Below are 27,120 nucleotides of genomic sequence, written 5' to 3'. Positions count from 1 at the left end.
CAGGCACTGAATATCTGATACTTGGAGGAGATGAGATTTTCAGTTGGGAATCACTGATCCTTTGTCAAAAACCACTGGGACAGCCAAGGGGAGGATTAGGGAAACTTCCGTGTGACAGCCGCATGGACCCTCATGGCATGGGTTCCAGCCCCCTCACACGTCCATCAGACCAGACCTGGTTCCCTCCCTAAGAAAGGCAGCCTGGAAGGAGGAGGAATAGGGATCTATGGAAGGTCTAGGGTAAGGACGTGGACTGGTGTGCATTGCACTTCTTTTTTCAGTGCTTTTGTTGTTCCATCTTGTCTAAATTGGGGTCCTTGAGTCACAGTTCACACTGCGGGCCATGGAATCCATGTCAGTGCAGCCCTGTACCCCCTGTAAGACCAGCAAGGAGGGCCAGGGCTTTGTAATCTCACAAGCTCTCTGACATCCTGGAGAGGATTCCTGGGGCTGAGTCCAAACCTCCTGAAAACATACCCCCAAGGCATAAAGTGAATCAATGATACTTTATTTGATTTCAGTTTGTTTGGTGTGACTGGCTGGGTCTGTGTGTGTGTATGTGAGTGTTTACGTGTATAAATAATAATTTGAAAAACAGGAGTCTTCAGATTAAGCATGAAGCTCTAGCATGCATTCAAGCAGGTGAACTTTTCAACTATAATTTTAAGGAAAAAATCATCAATGGAAATTCTTGTTTCCAAGATAAATCAAAACCCGGTTTCTTTGTTCTCTGACAGGATCCCATTCCAGCCAAGGTCTACTGAGTTGGCACCTAGGCTCATGAGTCAGGCTGGTGGTCACCCTCCACTGTCAACACATACCTTCAGGCAAGAGGGGCCTTTATCTCCCCTGTCCATTTCTATCCTGGGGGAGAGGGAGACCGGACACGGGAAAGATACATCTGAACAGGTGGACAGAGACAGAGCAGGGGGGACTGAAAACTCCCAGCTGCTCACACCCTCCCCAAAGTGTGGGTTTTTCACAGCTGCATGTGGGTCATAAGGCACTGAGAGGCCACTCAAGGAACAGGACACAGACGTGAGATAATGAGCCCTGTTCCTCAGCCATAAGACTTGTTCCTTTCTTCCTAATATCCCCAGAGAACTAAGTAATGTCCCAAGAGAAGCCTGGGGACTGAGGTGGGATGGGTGTCTCTGGTGACATGAAAACCCCTTTCTCCACTCTATTTCCCTCTCCCTGATGCATCCCCTCCCCACACAGTCCCCAACTCCCCCCACCATGCACCCCAGTCTTGGGTTACAGGGCCTTAGCAGGCCGTGGGGCACCCCAATACATCATGAGATCCACCAGGAAGGTGGGCATGTAGCTCATGGGGAGGTAGAGGAGCTTGGCGTCCCAGCCAGGGGAGTATCGGGTGCGGGGGTGGCAGGCAGTCAGGGCATGCTCCATGCAGTCGGTCACCAAGGACAGATTCCCGGACCATGATGGCTTCAATAAATTAGACGTCTTCATGACTGTCCAGAAGGAGACACCATCCAAAATATTCTCATTTCCCAATGCTCCCACTTTCAGATCAACCTGACAGTTTCTAAAAATTCCTTTCTCTTCCAAAATCATACTCCAAATCAAATCCATGGATTTCATTGGAGTGTGTCCTAACACTTACCCCAGGATCTCTATCCACACTAAGCCCCCTCTGGATCTATTCCTGGGAATATGTCCACTACATAAACTGGAGGTCTTTGCAAACACTAGAAATTGAGGCACCTGAAAAAAGCTGGTTCTAACACCAGCTTACCATGATTCCACGGGTGTCTTCCTTCTCTGGTTTCAGTTTCCTTCCCAAATTAAAAGAGTTTCAGAAGAGAAACTGGTCCCCAGGTCTATCAAGTCTGAATCCTTTCCTTGGGTCACCAACTGACCACACGGGACCCTGGGGATGGAGGTCATGTCCCCGCTATGTGGGTGACTCAGAGCCTGGAGGATGGACCTGAGACTGGAGGAGGTGCTAATGATGGACCCAGGCTACCAGGCAAGGGTTTGCTTCTCTCCCCAAGGTCTCACTCACAGTTAGCCACGAACTTCTCTCCATAGAGTTCCTTGATCTCTGGGCTGGCCTGATCCCATGATGCCTGGAGGCTTCCATTAAACACCTCAGGGCTGGTCATATTGGTCATGAAGTAACCGGGCTCAATCATCACCACCTTCACTCCGAAGTAGGAGAGCTCCCTCCTGCAAGGGAGACAGGCAGAGGGGCAAAGACTTCAGAGGTCCTCTTGCAAAACAAAACACGAAAGAACAGTAAGACACCAACATAGGATTGGGGTGGGATACGCTGGAATTTCTCAGAGGTTGTGAGGTACAGAAGCCAGGGGGAGAAAACTCAGGATGATGGTATTGCTTCTGTATAGAGTGTGAATATTTTTCCAATTAGTTTACATACCTGTGCCTATCAGCTCTAAATCCTACCAGCTGTGCTACAAGGCATCACTTAAATGTTATCTCCTCCTATTCCTCTCACCTCCAATCAATCACCACACTTTGCACGTTTTATCTTTCCCATACTCCCCAGTCCCCTCTCTTCCCTCTCCTGCCCTGCTAACCCCCTGGCCGCCTGCCCCCTAGGGAGCATCTCTCTGCCCGCGGTATCAGATCCCCCACATCAAAGCCACCCTCTCCCTGCAGCCCGTGGAGTCTCCACACTGATTTGATTAAGTAGCTCCCTGGATAAATGGCTTCATGGGGTACACTCCCCACAGGGCTCCCAGAACCTAAATACCGCAGCAGTTGAGCACATGGAAGGGCTGCACAGCCAAATAATATCAGTTCCAATTCTGCCTCCGACATTTGGTGACTGTGGACCCTCACGCAAGGCAGGAATATGTTGAATCAAACTCCTTAGGCCTTGCACCCACCTGGACACCCAAAAGATAAAAGGGTGCTTCCCAGTGAAAGACCTACACAGAGCAGGAGAGAGGGATCTAGAAGGAAGGGCCATTAGGTCTCTAAAGAAAGAAAACCCCTGTAGAAGGGCCCCCAGAAACATAGAAGCAGGAGGACAGAGGAAGGGCCTCCATTCCAGGCCATTACCTGAGGGAGTCTGAGAAAGCCTCCACGCCGTACTTGGACATGCAGTAACCTCCACCAAAGAGGGACACACGGCCCATGACACTGGAGACGTTGACCACACGGCCCCTCGCCTTCCTCACTAGGGGCAGCAGACTCAGGGTCACCTCAATCATCCCCAACAGGTTCACGTCGAGCATCTTTACGAAGTCTTGTTTGGTCAGCCACTCATTGGGTGCCATGGGCGTACAAATGCCGGCATTATTCACCAGGCCCCAGAGTCCTGGGAACAGTGAGGGCGAGAGGGCAACACCATGCTGGGTCCATTAGTGAGGACCCAGCGGTGGTTCCAAGTCACCTTCCACCCAGTGAGGACTTTAGGAGAGAGGCCGCAGGGGGAACGGCTGGAACAGAGACCAACATGCTGCCTGAGGGTCTGGGGAGACCAGACCCTGTAAGTGGTTGGAGGACAGAAGGTGCGCCGCCCTCCTGACTCAGTCTTCACGCCCAGCCCACTGCCTGGTGACAAGGGGCAATCACCCCAGGTTGGATGAAGGCAGGGACTGAGGTTGAAGAAATCTAGTGGGTCCATAGTCTGGAACTCGGAGGGTGAAGTTTTGGGTTTTCACAGTCCATGTTGTCCTTGCAGACATTATCAATATTCACCTACATTTTCAGATTTTCTGATAGCTGCAGGACTGAGTGCTCAACAACCAGTATGAGGGAAAGAGAGGGAAATATAGAGAGACAATGAGGAAGGGAGGGGAAGAGAGGAATAAAAGAGACAGTAGATAAAAGGCAAAAAAAGATGAGTAATATCTGGGTGGAGATTGGCTGGGTAAAACAGACCTGAAATCTCAGGTTTGGGAGAACATGTTGACAGGCCTGGTATTGACCTCTAGGGCCTGGCCTTAAAACACCCGCATCAATACTGAGCAATGTTCCTGCAGGAATCTGGGGAATTCCATGGGGGGTAGGCTTTCAGGAGGAGGCAAGGCTGCCTCTGTTTACCCATCACCCTCAGAGCACAGAGTTCACCCCCTACCCCAGAAAATTCCATCTTCTCCTCCCACCCACACAGGAGTCCACTCTAGCCCCATCTCCTTGGTGCAGATTCATCCAACTTAATGGAGACCTCTCTGCAAGTATCAAAGACACAATCCCAAGGTTTTAAAGACTTGGTAACCATAGACCTCAGGGTGGCAGGAGCAGACTATTGAGGGATGGGGTAGGGCTGCCAGAAGTATCCACACAGAGAGTTGAGTTCCTCCCCTACTCAGTAACACGTGTGCCTTGTAGGAAGAATATTTTCCAACCATTGTCATCAAAGGCACAATCAACATACATGGTTATAGCGTAGGGAACTGGGTAGAAAGAAGTTTGCCAAGATATCATTTATGTTGAATATGATGAATAGAAGGTAGGAAATAATTATGTATCATACCATGAGGTACTTTTTAGTAAGTAATGCTATTCTAAAGGGTAGTATATTCTCAATCATAATTTATTAATTTTTTGAAGAAATTTTTATTATGTTGTAAATCTGTACATCTTTCTTTAGTGGAAAGAAAATGATACTAATATGTGCAAAATATAATACTATGTCAAAATATTATCAGTACTTATCTCTGGGTGGTGAGATTTTGAGAGTGTTTGGTTTTAATACCTGCACTTTTCTGAGTTTCCACAATGATCATGTTTTAAATTATACTTGGATGAAAGAAATTCAAGTTCTCTCCTTCCCCTGCAAAACAAAGGCACAACTGTAGTAATTAAAAAAAAAAAAAAAAAAAAGGAGAAGAAAAGAAGAAAAACAGAAAACAAAGAGAGAGAGAGAGAGAGGGAGAGAAAGTAACCCTTAAGTAGTTTTCTGACCTTCCTTAGACAAGTCCTGGCAGCTCAATGTTGTCATCTGAAAATGGGTGACATTTAAACCCAAGTAGGACGACTACGGGTCACCAGCAAGAACATGATCAAGTGCTGAGAACACAGCTCAGCTCCAGCGCTGCCCCCCAGCCCCCCAGCCCCCCATGCAGCCTTCCAGCCAGAGCAACCGTCTCCACCCCTCCTCCAGAAAGTGCACCCCGATCACCCTGGTCACTCAGCATCAAGGAACCCAGACCTCCTGCTGAGGGAGGAGAGGACACCAGACAGGAAGTCTGCAAGGACACATTCTCATCAGGGAAAACTCTCCCCCAGGCTGCAGAGCCTCAAGGTTGGGAGGTGGGTGTGGGATGGAAGAGGCTTGGCTGGTAAGCTGGGTGAGGTAAAGAATGCAGGGAGGACTTCAAGTCCTGGAAAACACCTTGGGAATCTCCCCAGGGAGCTGTCAATGGGTCTCCCCTTCACAGAGAGAGAAGAAATAAACAGAAAAAAGAAATGTGGGTGGTACCTCTGTCCCCGACACGCTCCTTCACCCACTCAGTGGCCGCAGCGATGCTCTCAGTCTTGGTGACGTCCAGGATCACTGTCTCCAGCCTGTCTGACGTCTGGTTCCGCAGCTGCTCGGCCCCCTGCTCCGTCAGACACGTAGCCAGCACCCTGAAGCCTCGCAGGTGCAGCTGCCTGGCCAGCAGGTTCCCGAAGCCCGAGTCACAGCCCGTGATGAAGACGAACTTGTCCTGGAGGTGGCTCACCACCTGCTTCTCCCGGTACCAGCGCAGGAGGTAGTACAGGCCCATGAGGACCGCCAGGCACAGCCACATGGCTTTGCAGGGGACAGACACAGACAGGCTGGGGTGAAACTCGAGTCAGGCTAGTGTTCAAACTGGAGGACTAAAGAACACACACGATGTTGGTTGGCCAACCAGCCTCCAGGCTCTCTGGCATGGAGTCCTCAAGATTTTCCTGTTCACCCTCTTTGGTGAGTATTATTGATTCTAACCCCAAATGCATGCTATTTGGTACGCTCACAGCATTTCTAATACATGTCATTGCATTTCCAACATAACTTCTTAAGAATGACAATACTTTTCCCAACCACCTCTTCCTGGTCCTCCCACTCCTCCCTGTTTCCCTCTACCCACCTCTCCCCTCTCCACCCCACGCCCAAACGTTGTAACCCTTATATCCCAGGTTTCATGGTTCACAACTATCTTCTTCCCTTTTTCCTGCTCAGCCTGGGACCAGGGTCTCCCTTACCTACTGGAGATTCTTACAAGGGGAATACACATGGAATCAAGACACAAGTGGCTTCAAAACCCAGCTCTGCTGCCAACCAGCTGTGTGACCTTGGGCAGCTGGCTTAGTCTCTGAGCCTGGTCTCCTCCTCTGGCTCAGCTCACGGAATTCACTCCTGAAAGACTAAGTCCCTCTCAGCCTCTCTAGGATTCGAAGGGGAAGGCAAACGAGAATAAGGTCTCTCCTGATGAAGTGGTTCTCTGGGCCAGAAAGGTGTTCAGGAGAACAGCGGGGGTGTCTGATCTCAGAGGCAAAGAGAGGGGACAAGAAGGGAATGGGGGGGACAAGAAGGGAATGGGGGCGACACACGCAATGGTGAGACGTCTCCCAGGTGCTGGGCCAGTTGTTGGAAGGACTCACACAAAGCTGGTCTAACAGTTGTTCCCCTTTCACTCTGTGAAGATGCCCTGCCCACAGCCCTGGGTGCCCGGCTACATTGCCCTCTGCCCCTCCTGTGCTGAGTGAGGCCCTGCCCTGCCCGGCACCACACCCAGAATCCAGACCATTCAGACACTGAGAAAAGACTGGCAGAAAAGACTGATTTGAACAGGGATCATGGGATGGGGTGTGCAAACCTCCTCCGATCAGGGAGTGCTGTAAAGCTCAATAATTGGAAAGAATCAGGTCAGTTGTATCAGGGTGATGATGGAGAAGAGGAGGGAGCTGCCCCCTCAGGAGACTAAAGAAAGGACCAGAGGCTGGACCCCAGAACAGCTGTGCATGCAGGGACTTTCACAGTGAGGTGGAGGATACATTCAGTAACAGGGGTGGACCCCTCAGGGGCACAGAGCTGGTGAGTGGGGCAGGGACAGAAGGAGCCTGGTTCACTGCGCTGGGCATCTCCTCACTGTCCACACTTACCACAGCTCCGACTGGTAAGTCAGGAAATACGAGAGGCACTGGGAGGGAAGGAGCTGATTCCCCAAGCAAACAGAGGCTCAAATGCCCCTGGAACCCACCCCAGCAGCGAACAAAGACAGACAGGGGCACAGATTCAGCCTTTAGTGGGAACTGTCAAGTGCAGGGAGCTGACTGTAGTCCTGAAAGTGTTTGTCCCTCAGGTGGGAGTTGGCAGCAGTAATAGAAAGGCTGGTCCTGCAGAAACCAGCTTGTGCCTGCTTCCTGGGTGACCACCAGGACCCTCCTACAGGGGCTTCCCAAAGGGTGAGGACGAAGAAGGCAAGGATGAAGGATGGTGCCCTCGAAACTGTCAGGAAGCTGGGGTGACATGCAAATCCTAGGCAAACACAAACCCTGCTAAGGGAGAAGGTCGTGGTTTCTTTACTTGGAAGAAACAGGAGGGTTTTTTCCTCAGTGACCACGAATTCCTTCAACCATAAACTCCCAAGGGGCCATGCAGCAGACATGTTCCAGCCCTCATGCCATCTGCTTCCCTTTTGTGAATCCTGAAATTAATATGATGGCTTGTGAGGGTCTCAGGAGCTTCAGACTACATTCCAGGTGGGAACAACCACAGGAAGGTCAGGAGGGAGCAGTAAGAGAAAGGAGCCTGGGGTGACACTCACTCACCTGGGAGCTGCGGGGGTCAGAAGAAGAAATCCTTCAGAGGCGACCCTGTCAGGGAGACTCACTGACAAAAATCTCTGCACCTTATGTCCTGGGAAGGGCAGTTGGGCCAGATTCCAGGACAACACCTGTGACCCTCATGTGAGCTGGAGCTGACGCACACACCCCCGGGCGTAGCCCAACAGCATCTCAGTGGGGACCACTGTCAAGCGTAAGGCCATCTCCCACCCACTCCCTCTTCTCCACACAGGACAAGTCCTCTGAACAGGAGGAGGTGTAGGTAACAACTGGGGGAGCTGGAAGGGGTGGAGAGTAAGGGCTAACTGTGCAAGCTTGCTTCCATCTCTACACATACGCAGTTCCACTGTCTGGAGTGGAGACCCAAAAATGTAGAAACAGACCAGGGCCTTCAGGTGTTGAAGATCTGGTGCTCACAGGGGATGAGGGTTGCACAAAGGGCAACTATGCGACTCACAAAGGGCCAGGACAGCTGAGGGAAAGAGTGACAGCAGCTTCCTTGTGGCACTCCCCTGGATCTTCATGGCATGGGTTCCAGCCCCTGCAAAGGTCCATCAGACAAGACCTGGCTCCCTCTCCAAGGAAGGCAGCCTGGAAGGAGGAGAAATGGGGCTGTGCTGAGGGTCTAGGCTGAGGACGTGGGCTGGTGTGCATTGCACTTCTTTTTCAATGCATTTGTTGTTCCATCTTGTCTGAATTGGGGCCCTTGAGTCACAGTCCACACTGTGGGCCGTGGAACCCATCTTAGTGCAGCCCTTGCCTCCCCAGCCCCGTGTAGGACCAGCAAGGAGGGCCAGGGGTTTTAATCTCACAACTTCTCTGACATTCTGGAGAGGATTACTGGGGGTGAGTCCAAACCTCCTGAACACACAGCCCCAGGGCATAAAGTGAATCAATGATGCTTTATTTGATTTCAGTTGGTTTGGAATCTGGCTCTGTGTGTTTCTCTGTGTGTGTGTATAAATAAAAATATGAAAATCTGGGGTCTTCAGATCAAGTATGAAGCTGTAGCTTTGCATTTAAGAGGTAGACATGATCGACCTTGAGGGGCTGACATGACAGCCTTGAAGGACTCAGAGATCCTTGAGGAACCTCCTAGCCATCTTTGTCTCTTCAGCAGTCCCCTGTCTGACACCAAGCGCTCACTACAGCCTTGAGTTTCAGTGGCCCTGCAACTTTTGAACTCACTCTCTGCTCAAAAATAGTGATACTGTTCTATAACATAAGGTTCCCCTAAAGGCTCCATACCCTCGACTTTGAACAAAAGGAGAAAAATATTCAGGTTTTTTAGTTGACACTTGGAGAGGTCCCTCCCACTCCAATTTGTACTCAGCCCAGAAATCTGTATGACTTTGAACAGATGTCTTCTCCACTGAGTCCATACTCAGACCATCATGAGAAGAGTGGACACATAAAGAGTCGGGGTCTCAGGAAGCACTGGGACATCAAGGGAATTCCTGCCCTGCACACAGTAAGTGTTCAGTAAAGATTAACAGAAAACATAAGGCTGGGGTCCAGAAGTGACTCCCATTCTCCTCTACTGGAGAGTTGGGGGAGGGGATCTGGACCAGGGGACCCGGGGGTTGGCAGTGGATGGACGGTGGTGACTCTAAGGGAGGGGACAGAGGGAGGACCACAGAGAGAGGTTTCTGGTGAGAGAGAGACTAGATGTCCCCAGGGAAGGGTCTGGGCCCCACCTGTCCCTTAGACACCTCTCCTTGTTTGTCCATCCTGTGTCTAATCCTGCGAACCCATGTCACTTGATAAGCCCCAGAAAGACACATTAGCCCCTCACTTCTGTGGATGAAGGATGACCTCACTTCCCTCTTCAAATCCCTCCTCAGGTCATCCCATTCACCCCTTCTCCTCTGTGAGGTCACCTGACTCTTCCTCTCATAGGCACACACCCACTGCTGCCCAAGGCATCGGTCTCAATCACTGGGCCTGCGTAAACTTTTCAACTTTTATTTTCAGGAAAATATAATCAATGGAAATGCATGGTTTCAAGACAAAACAAAAATTGGTTTCTGTGTCCTCTGTCAGGACCCCTACTGAGGACAGCCCTTTTCCAGCCAAGGTCTGCTGAGTTGGCACCTAGGCTGATGTGTCAGGCTGGTGGTCACCCTCCACACACACCCCTGTCTACAGGTATCTTCGCGGGGGAGGGACCTTTACCTCCCCCAGACCACTTTTATCCCGTGGGAGGGGGAGACTGGCCAGGGCCAAGGCACACCCAGAAGAGGTGGACAGGGGCAGAGGGTGGGGGGCCGAGACCCTGCCAGCTGCTCACACCCTCCCCAAAGTGTGGGTTTTTCACAGCTGCATGTGGATCATGAGGCACTGAGAGGCCACTCAAGGAACAGGACACAGACGTGAGCTATCGACCCCTGTTCCTCAGCCACAAAACTTGTTCCTTTCTTCCTAATATCCCCAGAATCCTAAGTAATGTCCCAAGAGAAGCCTGAGGAGGAGATGGGGACTGAGGTGGGATGGGTGTCCCTGGTGACATGAGAACCCCTCTCTCTACTTTATTTCCCTGCCTCTGATGCATCCCCTCCCCACACAGTCCCCAACTCCCCCCTACCATGCACCCCAGTCTTTGGTTATAAAAAACAAGGAATGTCACTCATCATCCGGTTCTACAAGGATTAAGTCATTAGTCACTACATTGCTGACCTACAGTATACCTTGAAAGGAATTCAGAACAAAGATCAGGATGAGGAACTCTGCTCTGGGAAAATAGCAAACAGGCCCTTAGAAATATTTCTGGAGAAATTCTTTATTACCATGGAATCTTGCATTTTTCCATACTTAAGAAAGCACGAAAATCATTAACTGAGATATCTGTTCCTTGTGACTAGGAGTAACCTTCTACCTAGATGTATGCTTGATTGCACATACCCCTCAACCAAAATCACATAGTTGCTGGTTTCTCCTTCTGCCTCTTCGGGGCAGGTCCTCAGAGGTATCTGAGAGACTCTACCCTGGGCCATAGTACTCAGGAAGACACTAAATCAACTCAACTCACAGCTCTTACATTGTGGTTTTTTTTTTTCAAGTTGATGGTTTCAGGGCCTTAGCAGGCCTTGGGGATCTCCAGTAGATCATGGAATCAACCAGGAAGGTGGGCAAGTAGCTCATGGGGAGATAGATGACCATGCCATCACAACCAGGTGAGTATTGGATCTGGGGGTGGCAGGCGTCAGGGCATGATCCATGCAGTCCCTCATGAGGAGATATTCTCAGATCATCTTGGCTTCAGTATTTCAATTGACTTCATGACTATCCAGAAGGAGACGCCATACAAATATATCCTCACTTCCCAATCCTCCCACTTTTAGATCAACTTCAGGAAAAAGTTTCTAAAAAATTCTTGGTCCCGCCAAATCATGTTAAAAATCACTCAAGCAGTGTGTCCCACCTCTTACCCCGGGGTCACACTCCACACTAAACCCCCTCTTGCTCTATTCCTGAGAATATGTGCACTGCATAAACTGAAGGTCTCTACAAGCACTAGAAACATACGCACCTGAAAACCAACTTGCCATGAGTACGGGTATCTTCCATTTTTGGCTTCAGTTTTCTCTACAGATAACAAGGGGTTCCGATGAGACACTGGTCCCCAGGTCTACCAAGTCTGGATACTTTCCTTATGTTACAAGTTGACCACACGAGACCATGGGGATGGAGCTCATGTCCCCATTGTGTGGGTGAGTCAGAGCCCGGAGGATGGACCTGAGACTGGAGGAGGTGATAATCATGGACCCAGGCTTCCAGACAAGGGTTTGCTTTTCTCCCCAAGGTCCACAGCTCACTCAACTAAGGCCAGGAATGTCTCCCCATAGAGTACCTTGACCTCTGGGATGGCCTGATCCTATGCAGCCTGGAAATTTCAAGAAAGCACCTCAGTACTGGACATAGCCATCTTGACCAGGCTTGATCATAGTTATTTTCACCCCAAAGTAGAGAGCTCTCTCCTGCAAGGGAGACAGTGAGAGGGGCAAGGACTTCAGAGGTCTTGCAAAACAAAACACAGACATGCACCAAAAAACAAAGTCACCAAATTAAACTGTGTTGGGTAACTGGAAACCTCTGGAAAGTTGTAAAGTATAGAAGCCAGGAGAAGAAATGTTATGATGATGGTATTACTTCTGTATAAAATTTGAATATATTTCCAAATATTTTACAAACTTATAATTCTTAGCACTAAATCCTACCACTTATGAGGCAAGGCACCACTTAAATGCTATCTCCTCTTCTTCCCCTCACCTCTAATCAAACACCAAACTAGGCACAATTTACCTTTCCCATACTCCTCAGTCCCTTCTCTCCCCTCTCCCACCCTGGTAACCCCTTGGCCATCGTTCCTCTAAGGAACATCACCTTGCCTGTGGACACAGCTCCACACAATTAAAAGCACCCTCTCCCTGCAGCCCGTAGAGTCTCTCCCACAGATATGATTAAGTAGCTCCCTGGATAAATGGCTTCATGGGGTATACTCCCCACAGGGCTCCCAGAACCTAAATACCACAGCAGTTGAACATATGGAAGGGCTGCACAGCCAAATAATATCAGTTCCAATTCTGCCTCCGACACTTGGTGACTGTGGACCCTCACGCAAGGCAGGAATATGTTGAATCAAACTCCTTAGGCCTCGCACCCACCTGGACACCCAAAAGACAAAAAGGTGCTTCCCAGTGAAAGACCTACACAGAGCAGGAGAGAGGGACCTGGAAGGAAGGGCCTCTAATTCTCTGGTGACAGGAAACCCCTGTAAAAGGCTTCCCCAGAGCACAGAAGCAGGAGGACAGAGGAAGTGCATCCCCCCCAGGCCAATAACTGAGGGGGTCTGAGAAGGCCTCAGCATTGTACTTGGACATGGAGAAGCTCCCACCAAAGAGAGACACCCGGCCCAACACTGGAGATGTTGACTACACGGCCCCTCGCCTTCCGCACTAGGGGCAGCAGACTCAGAGCCACCTTGATCACCCCCAACAGGTTCACGTCCAGTATCTTCATGGAGTCCTGGTTGGTCAGCCACACTGGGTGCAGTGGACATGGAGATGCTGGTGTTATTCACCAGGCCCCAGAGTCCTGGGAACTGTGAGGGCGAGAGGGCAACACCATGCTGGGCCCGTGAGTGAGGACCCAGCGGTGGTTCCAAGTCACCTTGCACCCAGTGAGGACTTTAGGAGAGAGGCCGCAGGGGGAACGGCTGGAACAGAGACCAACATGCTGCCTGCGGGTCTGGGGAGACCAGACCCTGTAAGCGGTTGGAGGACAGAAGGTGCGCCGCCCTCCTGACTCAGTCTTCACGCCCAGCCCACTGCCTGGTGACAAGGGGCAAGCACCCCAGATTGGATGAAGGCAGGGACAGAGGCTGAGGAAATCTAGTGGGTCCATAATCTGGAACTCGGAGGGTGAAGTTTTGGGTTTTCACAGACCATGTTGTCCTTCCAGACATTATCAATATTCACCTACATTTTCAGATTTTCTGACAGCTAGGACTGAGTGACCAACAGCTAGTATGAGGGAAAGAGAGACACACAGATAGACCATGAGGAAGGGAGGGGAAGAGAGGATTAAAAGAGACAATGGATAAAAGACAAAAACAAAAAGATGAGTAATATCTGGGTGGAGATTGGCTGGGTAAAACAGACCTGAAATCTCAGGTTTGGGAGAACATGTTGACAGGCCTGGTATTGACCTCTAGGGCCTGGCCTTGAAATACCCGCATCAATACTGAGCAGTGTTCCTGCAGGAATCTGGGGAATTCCATGGGGTAGGCTTTCAGGGGGAGGCAGGGCTGCCTCTATTAACCACCCTCCCCCAAATCGGAATTTACACTTTGTCCCAGAAAAATCCACCCTCTCCTCCCACCTAAGGAGGCTACTCTGGCCCTAAGCCCCTCTATTCACAGGTCACCCAGCTTCCTGGGAACCTCTCTGCAAGTCTCGGAGACATGTACCAAGAATTTAAAGACTTAACCAACTAACAGAACTCAGAGCAGAAAAGCAGGGTCAGGGGAGTTGGGTACAGGGTGTTGGAATTATTAATACACAGAGTTAGTCCCTCCCCTGCTCTGTACCAAGTCTGCCCTTGTAAGAATGTATATTCTCCCACCATATTTGACACCAAAGACCCAATCAACATACAGGGTTATATTATTGTACAACATGAGAAATGTAGCCAATATTTTGTAATAACTGTAAATGGAATGTAACCTTTAAAAATTGTAAAAAAAAATTTTTTAAGGCAAAAACAAACAAACCAAAGAACCAAACAAACAAACAAAAAATATGCATGGTTACAGACTAGAAAATTTGGTAAATAAATTTTACCAAGACGTCATTTACGTTCAACACAATGAATAAAATCTAGGAAACCATTACATATTACATCATGATGTACTGCTTTAGTAAGTAATGTTATTCTAAAGGATACAATATTCCATTATTAAAAATTATGTTTTTGAAATTTTTCTATTATATTGTAAAATGTATTAACTTCTTTTAATGAGAAGAATTAAGATACCACTATATGCAAAATATAATACCATGTATGTCAAAATATTATCAGTACTTATCTCTGGGTGGTGAGATTTTGGATGAGTTTGATTTTCATCCCTGTACTTTTCCGTTTCCACAATGATCATGTTTTACATTTATACTAAGATAAAAGAAATTAATGTTCTTTCCCTCACCAATAAAAAAAGACAGAACTGTAGTAAACAAAAAACAAAAAAACAAAAACAAAAAGAAAAAGAGAAAGTGACCCCATAGTAGTTTTCTGACCTTCCTTAGACAAATCCTGACAGATCAGTGTCGACGTCTGAAAAATGCGTGACATTTAAACACAAGTCGGATGACTAGGGGTCACCAGCAAGAACATGATCAAGTGCTGAGAACTCAGCTCAGCTCCAGCGCTGCCCCCCAGCCCCCCATGCAGCCTTCCAGCCAGAGCGCCCATCTCCACCCCTCCTCCAGAATCTGCGCCCTGATCCCCGTGGTCACTCAGCATCAAGAAACCCAGACCTTTTGCTGAGGGAGGAGGGGACACCAGACAGGAAGTCTGCAAGGACACATTCTCATCAGGGAAAACTCGCCCCCAGGCTGCAGAGCCTCAAGGTTGGGAGGTGGGTGTGGGATGGAAGAGGCTTGGCTGGTAAGCTGGGTGAGGAGAAGAACACAGGGAGGACTTCAAGTCCTGGAAAACACCTTGGGAATCTCCCCCAGGGAGCTGTCAAGGGGTCTCCACTTCACAGAGAGGAATTAGACTTGAGAAATGTGGGTGGTACCTCTGTCCCCGACACGCTCCTTCACCCACTCAGTGGCCGCAGCAATGCTCTCAGTCTTGGTGACATCCAGGATCACCGTCTGCAGCCTGTCTGACGTCTGGCCTTTCAGCTGCTGGGCCCCCTGCTCCGTCAGACATGCAGCCAGAACCCTCAAGCCTCGCAGGTGCAGCTGTCTGGCCAGCAGGTTCCCGAAGCCCGAGTCACAGCCCGTGATGAAGACGAACTTGTCCTGGAGGTGGCTCACCACCTGCTTCTCCCGGTACCAGCGCAGGAGGTAGTACAGGCCCACGAGGACCGCCAGGCACAGCCACATGGCTTTGCAGGGGACAGACACAGACAGGCTGGGGTGAAACTCGAGTCAGGCTAGTGTTCAAACTGGAGGACTAAAGAACACACACGATGTTGGTTGGCCAACCAGCCTCCAGGCTCTCTGGCATGGAGTCCTCAAGATTTTCCTGTTCACCCTCTTTGGTGAGTATCATTGATTCTAACCCCAAACGCATGCTATTTGGTACGCTCACAGCATTTCTAATACATGTCATTGCATTTCCAACATAACTTCTTAAGAATGACAATACTTTTCCCAACCACCTCTTCCTGGTCCTCCCACTCCTCCCTGTTTCCCTCTACCCACCTCTCCCCTCTCCACCCCACGCCCAAACGTTGTAACCCTTATATCCCAGGTTTCATGGTTCACAACTATCTTCTTCCCTTTTTCCTGCTCAGCCTGGGACCAGGGTCTCCCTTACCTACTGGAGATTCTTACAAGGGGAATACACATGGAATCAAGACACAAGTGGCTTCAAAACCCAGCTCTGCTGCCAACCAGCTGTGTGACCTTGGGCAGCTGGCTTAGTCTCTGAGCCTGGTCTCCTCCTCTGGCTCAGCTCACGGAATTCACTCCTGAAAGACTAAGTCCCTCTCAGCCTCTCTAGGATTCGAAGGGGAAGGCAAACGAGAATAAGGTCTCTCCTGATGAAGTGGTTCTCTGGGCCAGAAAGGTGTTCAGGAGAACAGTGGGGGTGTCTGATCTCAGAGGCAAAGAGAGGGGACAAGAAGGGAATGGGGGGGACAAGAAGGGAATGGGAGTGACACACGCAATGGTGAGACGTCTCCCAGATGCTGGGCCAGTTGTTGGAAGGACTCACACAAAGCTGGTCTAACAGTTGTTCCCCTTTCACTCTGTGAAGATGCCCTGCCCACAGCCCTGGGTGCCCGGCTACATTGCCCTCTGCCCCTCCTGTGCTGAGTGAGGCCCTGCCCTGCCTGGCACCACACCCTGAATCTAGACCATTCAGACACTGAGAAAAGACTGGCAGAAAAGACTGATTTGAACAGGGATCATGGGATGGGGTGTGCAAACCTCCCCCGATCAGGGAGTGCTGTAAAGCTCAATAATTGGAAAGAATCAGGTCAGTTGTATCAGGGTGATGATGGAGAAGAGGAGGGAGCTGCCCCCTCAGGAGACTAAAGAAAGGACCAGAGACTGGACGAGAACAGTTGTGCATGGCGGGGCTTTCATGGTGTGGTGGTGGATACCATTCGTTAAAGGGGGTAGAATTATGATGAGTGGGGTGCCTCCCCACTCGCACCCCTGTGGCCTCTGATGGATTGGGCTCCAGTCCCTGCTCAAGTCACCAACTGGACCTGCCTCACCCCCCAGGAGAAAAAAACTGGGACGGGGGTGAGGCATGCTGAGGCTCTGAGGGACTTTGAGGAGGAGGACCTCTTTGTCAGTGTGGTTCTCCCTCCACTGTGACCGGCTCCTGAAGGGAGCTACAGGAAGCATCGGTGGTTTGTGTCCTTCAGGATGTGCTAGCAGAAACCAGGGTCCTAATCAGTCCACTCTTCCCTGACTCTCTGGAGAGGACTCCCGGAGGTGGGCCCAAACCTCTTGAATACCTTTCCCCACGGGGCTACAAAATGGCTCAATAATCATTGTCTGGGGGGAAGAGAAATGGCACGATGTTGGTTGGCCAACCAGCCTCCATGATCTCTGGCATGGAGTCCTCAAGATTTTCCTGTTCACCCTCTTTAGTGACTTCTGGATTTAGTGAAATCCAGAAGTTCCAGGTTAAGCCTGAAGCAATGGTTTCATGTTAATGAAGCCACACGGACTGTGCTGTGTGTGCTGAATTCTAGAGAATTGCTGCCTCAGATCCCCCGGAGGGCAAGCGCTGAGTCTCATCTTCTTGTATTTCCAGGACCTGGCAGTGCCTAGCATCTGACAGAGATGAATGAATGATCACCGCAACATCCTCTTCCACTCTCCTTTTCCCCTGCATTTCTTACCTTGTCTGACAAGATGAAATTCCCCGAAGCCTCCATCTCCCTCATCTTTATAATGGGGGAGGGGAATCCAGATGACTTCAGTGAGTCCTCTCAACTCCAGCTCTCCAGGAGTCTACGAATCCATATGTTGCCATCAAAATAGTGAAACTTTAGGAAGTTGGGGCCTCAGGAAGCACTAGAAAATTCAAGGGGAATTTCTGTCCAGCACACATTAGGTGCTCAAGATGAGTTAGTAGAAACAATAAATCTGGAATCAGAAAGGGACTGTTAGCACGTCTACAGAGACCCAGGGAAGGTGCTTCGGATCAGGAGGTGGGGGAATCTGAGAGAGGAACAGAAGAAAGGGGAGGGATGGAAAAGTGAAGGTGGGGGTGGGGGGACGGAATACTGAGGCATTCCAAGAGGCTGCTGGGTGGGGCCGATTTTCCCTGGGGGAATGGTACCCAGGGCCCTTCCAGTCTCTCTCAGTCTCTCCAAGCTTCCTCTTCCTTAGACTAATGTGCACATCCCCACACACACTTTCCCAAGAGGGAAACCATGAGAGGAAACAGTTGTCCTTCATCTTGTGGAAGGATAAGGGCTGGGAGCAAAGGCAACTCATCTTCCCTTTCTCAAGCCCTTCCCTAGATCATCCCACACATCTCTCAGCCTCCATAAAGGGGGCTTCTCCCCCAACCAAGAAATATCCCAGAACTCCTAGGGCTGAGTCCCCTTCATGGAAGTGTAGGTCCTACCCCACTTTCTTATCCTAGCCCCTATCCATGAGAAGCTCTTCTAGGGTGGTCATTTTTAACCTTTTGGACATCATGGACCCCTTTTTTAAAAATAAATTTATTTATTTGTTTTTATTTTTGGCTGTGTTGGGTCTTCGTTGCTGCTCATGGGCTTTCTCTAGTTGAGGCAAGCGGGGGCTACTCTTCGTTGCGGTGCGCGGGCTTCTCATTGTCACGGCTTCTCTTGTTGCAGAGCATGGGCTCTAGGATGCAGGCTCAGTAGTTGTGGTGCACGGGCTTAGTTGCTCCATGGCATGTGGAATCTTCCCGGGCCAGGGATCGAACCCATGTCCCCTGCATTGGCAAGTGGATTCTTAACCACTGCGCCACCAGGGAAGCCCCATCATGGACCCCTTTGAGCACCAAAGGAAGGCTCGAAGCCCCATAAAAATGACAACACAACAGGCAAGATTTTGTACATACTTTTCGGTGAGTTCACAGACCACCTAAAGCCATTAGGTGCCAGCATCCAGGTCAAGAATCCCTGCAATAAGAGTTTACTGAACTACTAGCAGAGAGATTCAGGCAAGTTGTTTAATCTCTCTGTGCCTCAGTTTCCTTGTCTACAATGGCACCCACACCTCATTGAGTTGTTGTGAGGATTAAATGAGGTGATATTTGGAAAGCGCGTTGCAATCATGCCTGGCAAATGTAACAATAATAGCTGTGAGCCGTCACTGTTACTCCATCTCTTCTGTGGTGATTCATAGCGGCATTTGGGGTTCTTGAGCTTCTGTGTAAGAAACACAATGTCAGATACTAAATAAAAGAGGAAGCTGGTGTTGATCCAGTTCAGAGAGAAAAAAAAAATGGTTAGTGTTGGTGGGACTAGGGAGACGATCTCAAGGTCAATTCCACAAAAAAGGGATTTCTCCCTCCTCATCTCCAAGAAGTGGAAAATGGGGCGTGTTTATGCCAAGCACTTTACATATACAATGTCATGTATCTCATACAGTAACCCCGCGAGGAAGCACCATTATCCTCATTTTACATATAAAGAAAGTGAGGCTCAGGGAGATAAAGTGACTTGCCCAAAGTCACACAGCTACTAAGTGGTGGGACAAGGTGTCAAAGCCAGGTCTGGTCCCCAAGCTAGTGTTCTCGCTACTGTCTCCGGGATGAGTGAGGGAGCAGGGAAGAGCCGAGCAGAGCAAGGATAGGGTCACTGGGCCACATCCATCTTTGGGGAGCCTGGGGAGCTCCCGATCTGGTGTCCCTGGGTAGACAAGGCTGCCTCCCTGGTGTGGGGCAAAGCCATGGCAGGAGGGCAGAGCAACTTCCGAGGTTGGACTTGCCTTCTGCACTCAGTGAGCTTCTGGAAGCTCAGGCTGGGGAAGGAAGTGCAATGGCTGCCAAACTCCTCAGCCTTGACCTGTCCACAATCCACCTGTCCTCGCACACAAAGTAGGGTCCTTTGCCACACAAGCCAGGCAAGTGGGGCAATTCCTGGAACAGCCCACCCCACCCCTTCCTCCAGGGTCCAGACACAAGCTCTTGGCCCTCCCAACCCTGGGAAGCTGCCTGCCTTTATCTGTGCCTTCCAATAACTCCTTCCTGGTACCTTCCTTCCTTTCTGATTGTGATTACAATGTCTTGTCTATATTTTGGGGGGGGAAAATGGTGGGGGAGGGAGAGGAAGGAAAAAGAGTAAATTTCCAGGAATTGTTTTGCTGCTGCTGCTCCCGTTGCTTGGAGCAAAGCTGTTTGCCCTCCTCCTCCTGCCCAGGCTGGCAAGGAGCCTGGGCTCCTACCCCTCCCTCTTTCCCTTCCTTCCAGTCTCTCTTTCCAGCTGCCTCCCTCCTCCCTCCAAAGAAAAACACCCACATGAAAACTGCAGAGTTATCACTCATTCCTTCCTGAGGGAGCAGCTTTCCCTCTGTGCCTCTGCCAGAAGGAACCACCATCACTTCCTCTTGCTGCAAATACACATTGGGTGGTGGGGGCGGGTGGGGGGAGGGCTGGGGAGCAGGTGGCGGTAAGGCGGCAGGGGGTGACTTCTCCACGTGGGAGGGAAAAGGTCCTGGGTAGAAGATTCAGAGACCCAGGACTGAGCCACTAAAATGCGGTCTTGAGAGGAATGGAAATGACCATGGGTTAGAATGTGTGGTCCCTGTGGAGAGAATAGAAGCCAGAACTAGGGTTTTTCTGGAGGGTGCTTGGTCCAATAGAGCCTCCATCTGCATGGGTCAAAGGCATGGAGAAAGAAGTGAAAATTCTCAGAAGACTCCTTACTGAAAAGAGATAGCTGTAGGATAGAAACTGAGATCCTAAACAGAGAGAGTAGAACTGTCTGAAAAATCAAAGTAAACCACATTTTAGGGATTCCCTGGCGGTCCAGTGATTAGGACTCGGCGCTTTCACTGCCGGGGGCCTGGGTTCGATCCCTGGTCAGGCAACTAAGATCCCACAGGCCGCAAGGCCTGTCAAAACACACACACACACACACACACACACACACACACACACACACACACACACACACACACACAATTTTACATCGTCACAGCTCATCATGACAGATTTCTTGACCTAGGAGTGATCTTATGTGTGAGTGGAAGTGTGACATAATAAATATTTGGTCTCTGGACCCAGTTCCTCACACAGAGCTCCTAAAATCCTTGTAATTTCCTGAGTGATGCAAGTGATAGGAGCATCTTACACAGAATTCCTAAATCCCTTGGAAATTCCTGGGTGATAGGAATGTCTTTTGTTCTAATGAGATGACTCTTGGTGGGCTCCAGGATGGCTTCAGGATGGGGCTGGTCACCAGAAAGACCAAGCCTTGACTAGAAGCTTAGAAATTTCAGCCTCACTCCCACCATCCTCTGGAAAGAAGAGTGGGGTTGGAGATTAAATTAATAATTGATCATGCCTATGTGATGAAGCCTCCATTAAGATTCCTAAACTATGAGGTTCAGAGAACTTCTGGGTTGGTGAATGCATCCAAATGCCAGGAGGGTGGTGCATTCCAACTCCACAGGGACAGACCTCACCCTATGTACTTCTTTATCTGGTTGTTCATTTGTATCCTTTATAATAAAACAGTAAACATAAGCAGCAGCAAACTATCAAAATTGCCAGGAGGGGGGTTGTGGGAACACCTGTCTTTGCAGTCACGTTGGACAGAAGTGTGGGTACCTAGGGGAACCCATTGATTGCATCTAAAGTGAGGAGCATCTTGTGAAACTGAGCCCTTAAACCTGTGGAGTTGGACACTAACTCCAGGTGGTTGGTGTCAGAATTGAATTAAATTACAGAACACGCAATTGATGTCTGGAGAGTTGGAAAACTGGTTGGTTTGGGGGAGAAAAGTCTACACATTTGGTGTCAAAAGTGTCATGAGTAGAGAAACAGTTTTTCTAGAGGAGGCTTTAAGGAAACTGAAAATTAAAAATATCTTCTTCCATGGAGATGGTTGGTGGTGATGGTTGCTCAACAATGTGAATGCACTTAATGCTACTGAACTGTATACTTTAAAATAGCCACAATGGTAAATTTGATGTTATGTTTATTTTACCACACTTAAAAAAGTCAATTAGCAGACTTTTAAAAAATCCCCTCCTTCAATGGATAAACAAAATGTGGTATATCCATGCAATGGAATATTACTCAGCCCCAAAAGGGAATGAAGCACAGACACAGGCTACAACACAGATGAACCTCAAAAATGTTATGCTAATTGATGTAAATCAATGAAGTTAGAACACTCCCTCACACCATACACACACACAGACAAACTCAAAATGGCTTAAAGACAAATGTTAAGACATGACACCATAAAACTCCTAGAAGAGAACACAGGCAAAACATTCTCTGACATAAATTGCAGCACAGTTTTCTTAGGTCAGTCTCCCAAGGCAATAGAAATAAAAGCAAAAATAAACAAATGGGACCTAATCGAACTTACAAGCTTTTGCACAGCAAAGGACACCATAAACAAAATGAAAAGACAACCTACAGAATGGGAGAAAATATTTGCAAATGATGCAACCAACAAAGGCTTAATTTCCAAAATATACGAACAGCTCATACAACTCAATAACAACAACAACAAAAACCCAATCAAAAAATGGGCAGAAGGGGACTTCCCTGGTGGTCCAGTGGTTAAGACTCTGTGCTTCCAATGCAGGGGGCATGGGTTCAATCCCTGGTGGGGGAACTAAGATCCCACATGCTGCATGGCATGACTAATAAATAATAATAATAAATGGGCAGAAGACCAAGAGAGACATTTCTCCAAAGAAGACATACAGGGACTTCCCTGGTAGTGTAATGGTTAAGAATCCGCCTGCCAAGGCAGGGGACATGGGTTCGAGCCCTGGTCCGGGAAGATCCCACATGCCGCGGAGCAACTAAGCCTGTGCGCCACAACTACTGAGCCTGCGCTCTAGAGCTTGCGAGCCACAACTACCAAGCCCGCGCACCTCAACTACTGAAGCCCGCGTGCCTAGAGCCCATGCTCTGCAACAAGAGAAGCCACCGCAATGAGAAGCCCTCACACTGCAACGAAGAGTAGCCCCCACTTGCCGCAACTAGAGAAAGCCCGCGCAGAGCAATGAAGACCCAACGCAGCCAAAAATAAATAAATACATTTTTTAAAATAAATAAAAATTCCTTAAAAAAAACAAAGACATACAGATGGCCAATAGGCACATGAAAAATGCTCAACATTGCTAATTATCAGAGAAATGCAAATCAAAACTACAATGAAGTATCACCTCACACCAGTCAGAATGGCCATCATTAAGAAGTCTACAAATAATAAATGCTGGAGAGGATGTGGAGAAAAGGGAACCCTCCTACATACACTGTTGGTGGGAATGTAAATTGGTGCTGCCACTATGGAAAACAGTATGGAGTTTCCTTATAAAACTAAAAATAGAGTTGCCATATGATCCACCAATCCCACTCCGGGGCATATATCTGGATAAAGCTATAATTCAAAAAGATGCATGGGGCTTCCCTGGTGGCGCAGTGGTTGAGAATCTGCCTGCCAATGCAGGGGATACGTGTTCGAGCCCTGGTCTGGGAAGATCCCACATGCCGCAGAGCAACTAAGCCCGTGAGCCACAACTACTGAGCCTGCGCGTCTGCAGCCTATGCTCCGCAACAAGAGAGGCCGCGATAGTGAGAGACCCACGCACCGCGATGAAGAGTGGCCCCCGCTTGCCACAACTAGAGAAAAGCCCTCGCGCAGAAAGGAAGACCCAACACCACTGACAGATGAATGGATAAAGAAGATGTGGTATATATGTGTGTGTGTGTGTGTGTGTGTGTATGTATATATATATATATATATATATATATATATATATATATATATATATATATATATATATATATATCAGCCATAAAAAAGAAAGAAATAATGCCATTTGCAGCAGCATGGATGGACCTAGAGATTATCATACTAAGTGAAGTACGTCAGACAGAGAAAGATAAATACCATATGATATCACATGTGGAATCTAAAATATGATACAAATGAACTTATTTACAAAACAGAAACAGACTCACAGACATAGAAAACAAATATGGTTACCAAAGGGGAAAGGCAGTGGGGGAGGGATAAATTAGGAGTTTGGGATTAGCAGATACAAACCACTGTATATAAAATAAATAAACAACAAAGTCCTACTGTATAGCATAGGGAACTATATTCAATATCTTATAATAAACCATGATGGAAAAGAATATGAAAAAGAATACATATATATATATATATATATATATATATATATATATATATATAACTGAATCACCTTGCTATACACCAGAAACTAACACAAAATTGTAAATCAACTATATTTCAATTAAAAAAATTTTTTTAACATTATGCTAAGTGAAAAAAAACAGACACAAAGGTCACACGCATGATTTGACTGATATTAAATATCCTTAATAGGTAAATCCGCAGAGACAGAAAGCAGAAGGGTGGTTACCAGTTGGCTGCCAGGGGCTGAGGGGAGAGGGGACTTGAGACTGCATGCTTAATGGGTGTGGTGTTTTCTTTTGGGGTGATGAAAATATTTTGGAATTAGATAGAAGTGGTGGTTGCACAACAACGTGAATACTAAATGCCATTGAATTGTAAACTGTAAAATAGTTAATGTTGTCATAGGGATTTCACCTCGGTTAAATTTAATCCCCTCCAGCCAGCACACCCCTGGCCCTACAGCCTACAAAACATGGGCCCAGCTCCAGGCGGTTCTGTTCTCTTTTTGCTGCTGCTGTGTGGCTTGTGTGAGACAGGGAACGTCTCTGGATAAGGAAGCCCATCCTCCCTCCCCACAGAGGTACATCAGGCATCAAATGACTAACTGAGGTGAAAGAGCTCTGAGAAGCAGGACGCTCTGCTGACACTTGATGCTCACCAACAACACAAATCCGGGGGCTCCAAGCCTTCCCCTTGGCTTGGAGGGAGAGAGAGGCCTGGTGTCTGTCTGTCTTCTCTCTCTCCCTCTCTCTCTCCTCCACATGTGGCCAGAGCAGTATGAGCTGTAGGGGGGAGAATGCTGTTCTCCTTCCCCTCCCCATCCAGGAGTCTCCCCGAAGCTCAACACAGCCCCTTCCCCACCCACATTCAGTCTACCTCTCTCTCCAGATTCTCACCTCAGATCACAAAGTGAAGGCTGGGGGAATGGCAGGGATGGCCATTCAGCAAAAGAGCCAGAGTGATTACGTCTGAATAATTTTCAGATTTATTTTAGCCCTCCCACCCCCATCCAGTTCTGCTTCAGTAGGTATCAAGACAGACAGGGGAGAGTGGGAGGCCAATCCCATTTATCGGGTGGAAAATACATACATACGTAAAGCATTAGCACGTCACTTTGATGGCTCATTTAATTCTCACAGACACCCATATTAGTAGATACTATTGCTGTCCCATTTTGCAGAGGAGAGAACTGAGGCTTAAAGAGGTAAATTCACACAGCCACAGGAGTCTGGAATTTAACGCTTGCAGCCTGACTCCTCCCTGTCACCGCTACACTGGATGTTTCGCTGTGACTTCCCCTCTAACTGGATTGGGGGAAGGCAGGAAAAACCCCGACCCTCTCCCACAGAGCCTCAGCCAGTGATACTGCTTCCCGGATGAGAAGGGCGGCCCTGAAGCCTGCAGCAAAGCCAGCCCCACGGCCACAGTCCCTCCAGCCTCCCCGCAGCTCCGCAGCAGTCCAGACCTGCCGGCCCTCCAGGACCGGAGGTGCTCCCAACAGGGAAACTCAGGTGAGTGTTGCCCTCTCTCAGGGAAGAAGGCAGTGGAGTTTGGAGACGACTGGCTTTCCTGCATGATCCACAGATGTTCCCAGGGATGAACTGGAGGTGTGTGTGTCTGTGTCTGTGTATGTGTGTCCCATACACAAGGCCCAAATAGCAAGACAGAGCAAGAGCCCCTAAGGAAGGCCTGTGTGAAAGGGCCGAAGGGTGAAGCGCCAGGAGAGAAGAGGAGGTTGAGCCCCCCTGGGCTGGAGGAGGGCGGGACTGGCCGGGCTGGGGAGAAAGCGTTTGGCCTCTGGTCTCTCCCACCACTGAGACCCCTTAACAAAATATTTCTGTTCGTGGGTTAAAGCCAGCAGTGAGTTGTGTGCTATTTATTCACGGTTTGAATGTTACACTTCCCTTTCTTGCCTCTTCAGACGCAGGATCTTTCCCCGAAGCCTCCTGGCCCCTGTGGCCTGCGACCCTGGGAACACCAGGCTGCTTTCGAGGCCTCCTCTCTCTTCCAACCCTCCCTTCTCCCCACTAGGCACTTGCTGGTCCTCATGTCGGCCACGGGGCCCAGCGTGGCGCCCGCCAGCGAGGCGGGAGAGATCCACAACTGGACGGAACTGCTCCACTTCTTCAACCACACCCTGCCCGAGTGCCACATGGAGCTCAGCGAGAGCACCAAGCGAGTGGCCCTCTTCGTGCTCTACCTGGCTGTCTTCGTGGTCGGGCTGGTGGAGAACCTCCTGGTGATCTGCGTCAACTGGCGCGGGGCGGCCCGTGCAGGGCTGCTGCGCCTCTACGTCCTCAACATGGCCATCGCCGACCTGGGCATCGTCCTGTCTCTGCCCGTGTGGATGCTGGAGGTCACGCTGGACTACACCTGGCTCTGGGGCAGCTTCTCCTGCCGCTTCACTCACTACTTCTACTTTGCCAACATGTACAGCAGCATCTTCTTCCTGGTGTGCCTCAGCATCGACCGCTATGTCACCCTCACCAACGCCTCTCCCTCCTGGCAGCGCCACCAGCATCGAGGGCGGCGGGCCGTGTGCGCCGGGGTCTGGGTCTTCTCGGCCCTCATCCCGCTGCCCGAGGTGGTCCACATCCGGCTGGTAGAGAGCTTTGAGCCCATGTGCCTCTTCATGGCGCCTTTTGAAACGTACAGCACATGGGCCCTGATGGTGGCCCTGTCCACCACCGTCCTGGGCTTCCTGCTGCCCTTCCCTCTCATCGCGGTCTTCAACGTGCTGACGGCCTGCCGCCTTCGGCGGGCAGGACAGCCTGAGGGCCGGCGCCACTGCCTGCTGGTGTGTGCCTACATTGCTGTCTTTGTCATCTGCTGGCTGCCCTACCATGTGACCCTGCTGCTGATCACACTGCACGGGACCCACATCTCCCTCCACTGCTATCTGGCCCACCTGCTCTACTTCTTCTACGACATCATTGACTGCTTCTCCATGCTCCACTGCGTCGTCAACCCCATCCTGTACAACTTTCTCAGCCCGAGCTTCCGGGGCCGGCTGCTCAACGCTGTGGTCCATTACCTTCCCAAGGTCCAGGCCAGGGAGGGCAGACATGCTTCCTCCTCCTCCTCCTCCTCCACCCAGCATTCCATCGTCATCACCAAGGAGGGCATCCAGCGCCCTGCGGCCAGCCCCCACCACCACCCAAGCCTGAACTTCCAGGAAGCAGACACCCCACCCACCTCTGCTCCTCGGGCTCTTATAGCCAGCTGAGGAAGATTCCAGTCTCCTCTACCAGCCAAGTAGAAAGCTGGAAGTGTAGGTGAGAGATCTGGGG

General features: G+C 49.6%; 2 protein-coding genes and 1 pseudogene across 5 annotated transcripts; 1 reads left to right on the top strand and 2 right to left on the bottom strand.

Annotated features, from left to right (window-relative positions):
• Positions 1-487: 487 nt before the first annotated feature.
• On the bottom strand, positions 488-15,175 carry LOC309641595 (retinol dehydrogenase 16-like). The gene is made up of 5 exons (XM_082421725.1): positions 15,050-15,175; positions 5,420-5,802; positions 3,052-3,310; positions 2,030-2,193; positions 488-1,475 (listed from the first exon to the last, which is right to left on the bottom strand). Exons 2-5 carry the CDS (start codon positions 5,730-5,732, stop codon positions 1,258-1,260), a joined length of 954 nt encoding a protein of 317 aa, XP_082277851.1. The 5' UTR covers positions 5,733-5,802; positions 15,050-15,175; the 3' UTR covers positions 488-1,257.
• Positions 12,858-19,898, bottom strand: LOC309641601 (17-beta-hydroxysteroid dehydrogenase type 6 pseudogene; annotated as a pseudogene). Its single transcript has one exon. The product of its transcript is annotated as a 17-beta-hydroxysteroid dehydrogenase type 6 pseudogene (transcript).
• Positions 19,899-23,444: 3,546 nt separating this feature from the next.
• On the top strand, positions 23,445-27,113 carry ACKR5 (atypical chemokine receptor 5). Of its 3 annotated transcripts, none has more exons than XM_082420486.1 (2): positions 23,445-25,341; positions 25,752-27,113. In XM_082420486.1, exons 1-2 carry the CDS (start codon positions 25,207-25,209, stop codon positions 27,054-27,056), a joined length of 1,440 nt encoding a protein of 479 aa, XP_082276612.1. In that variant the 5' UTR covers positions 23,445-25,206; the 3' UTR covers positions 27,057-27,113. The 3 variants fall into 3 exon arrangements, with proteins under 3 accessions (XP_082276612.1, XP_082276613.1, XP_082276614.1); XM_082420487.1 differs by having other exon boundaries at positions 25,248-25,437; positions 25,862-27,113; XM_082420488.1 differs by having other exon boundaries at positions 25,262-25,341; positions 25,862-27,113.
• Positions 27,114-27,120: the final 7 nt, after the last annotated feature.

The sequence above is a fragment of the Balaenoptera physalus genome (assembly GCF_965194825.1).
Source record: "Balaenoptera physalus genome assembly, chromosome: 13".
Classification (NCBI taxonomy): Eukaryota; Metazoa; Chordata; class Mammalia; order Artiodactyla; family Balaenopteridae; genus Balaenoptera; species Balaenoptera physalus.
Note: the sequence above shows the minus strand (reverse complement) of the source record. Positions and strands in the feature narration are given on the sequence as shown.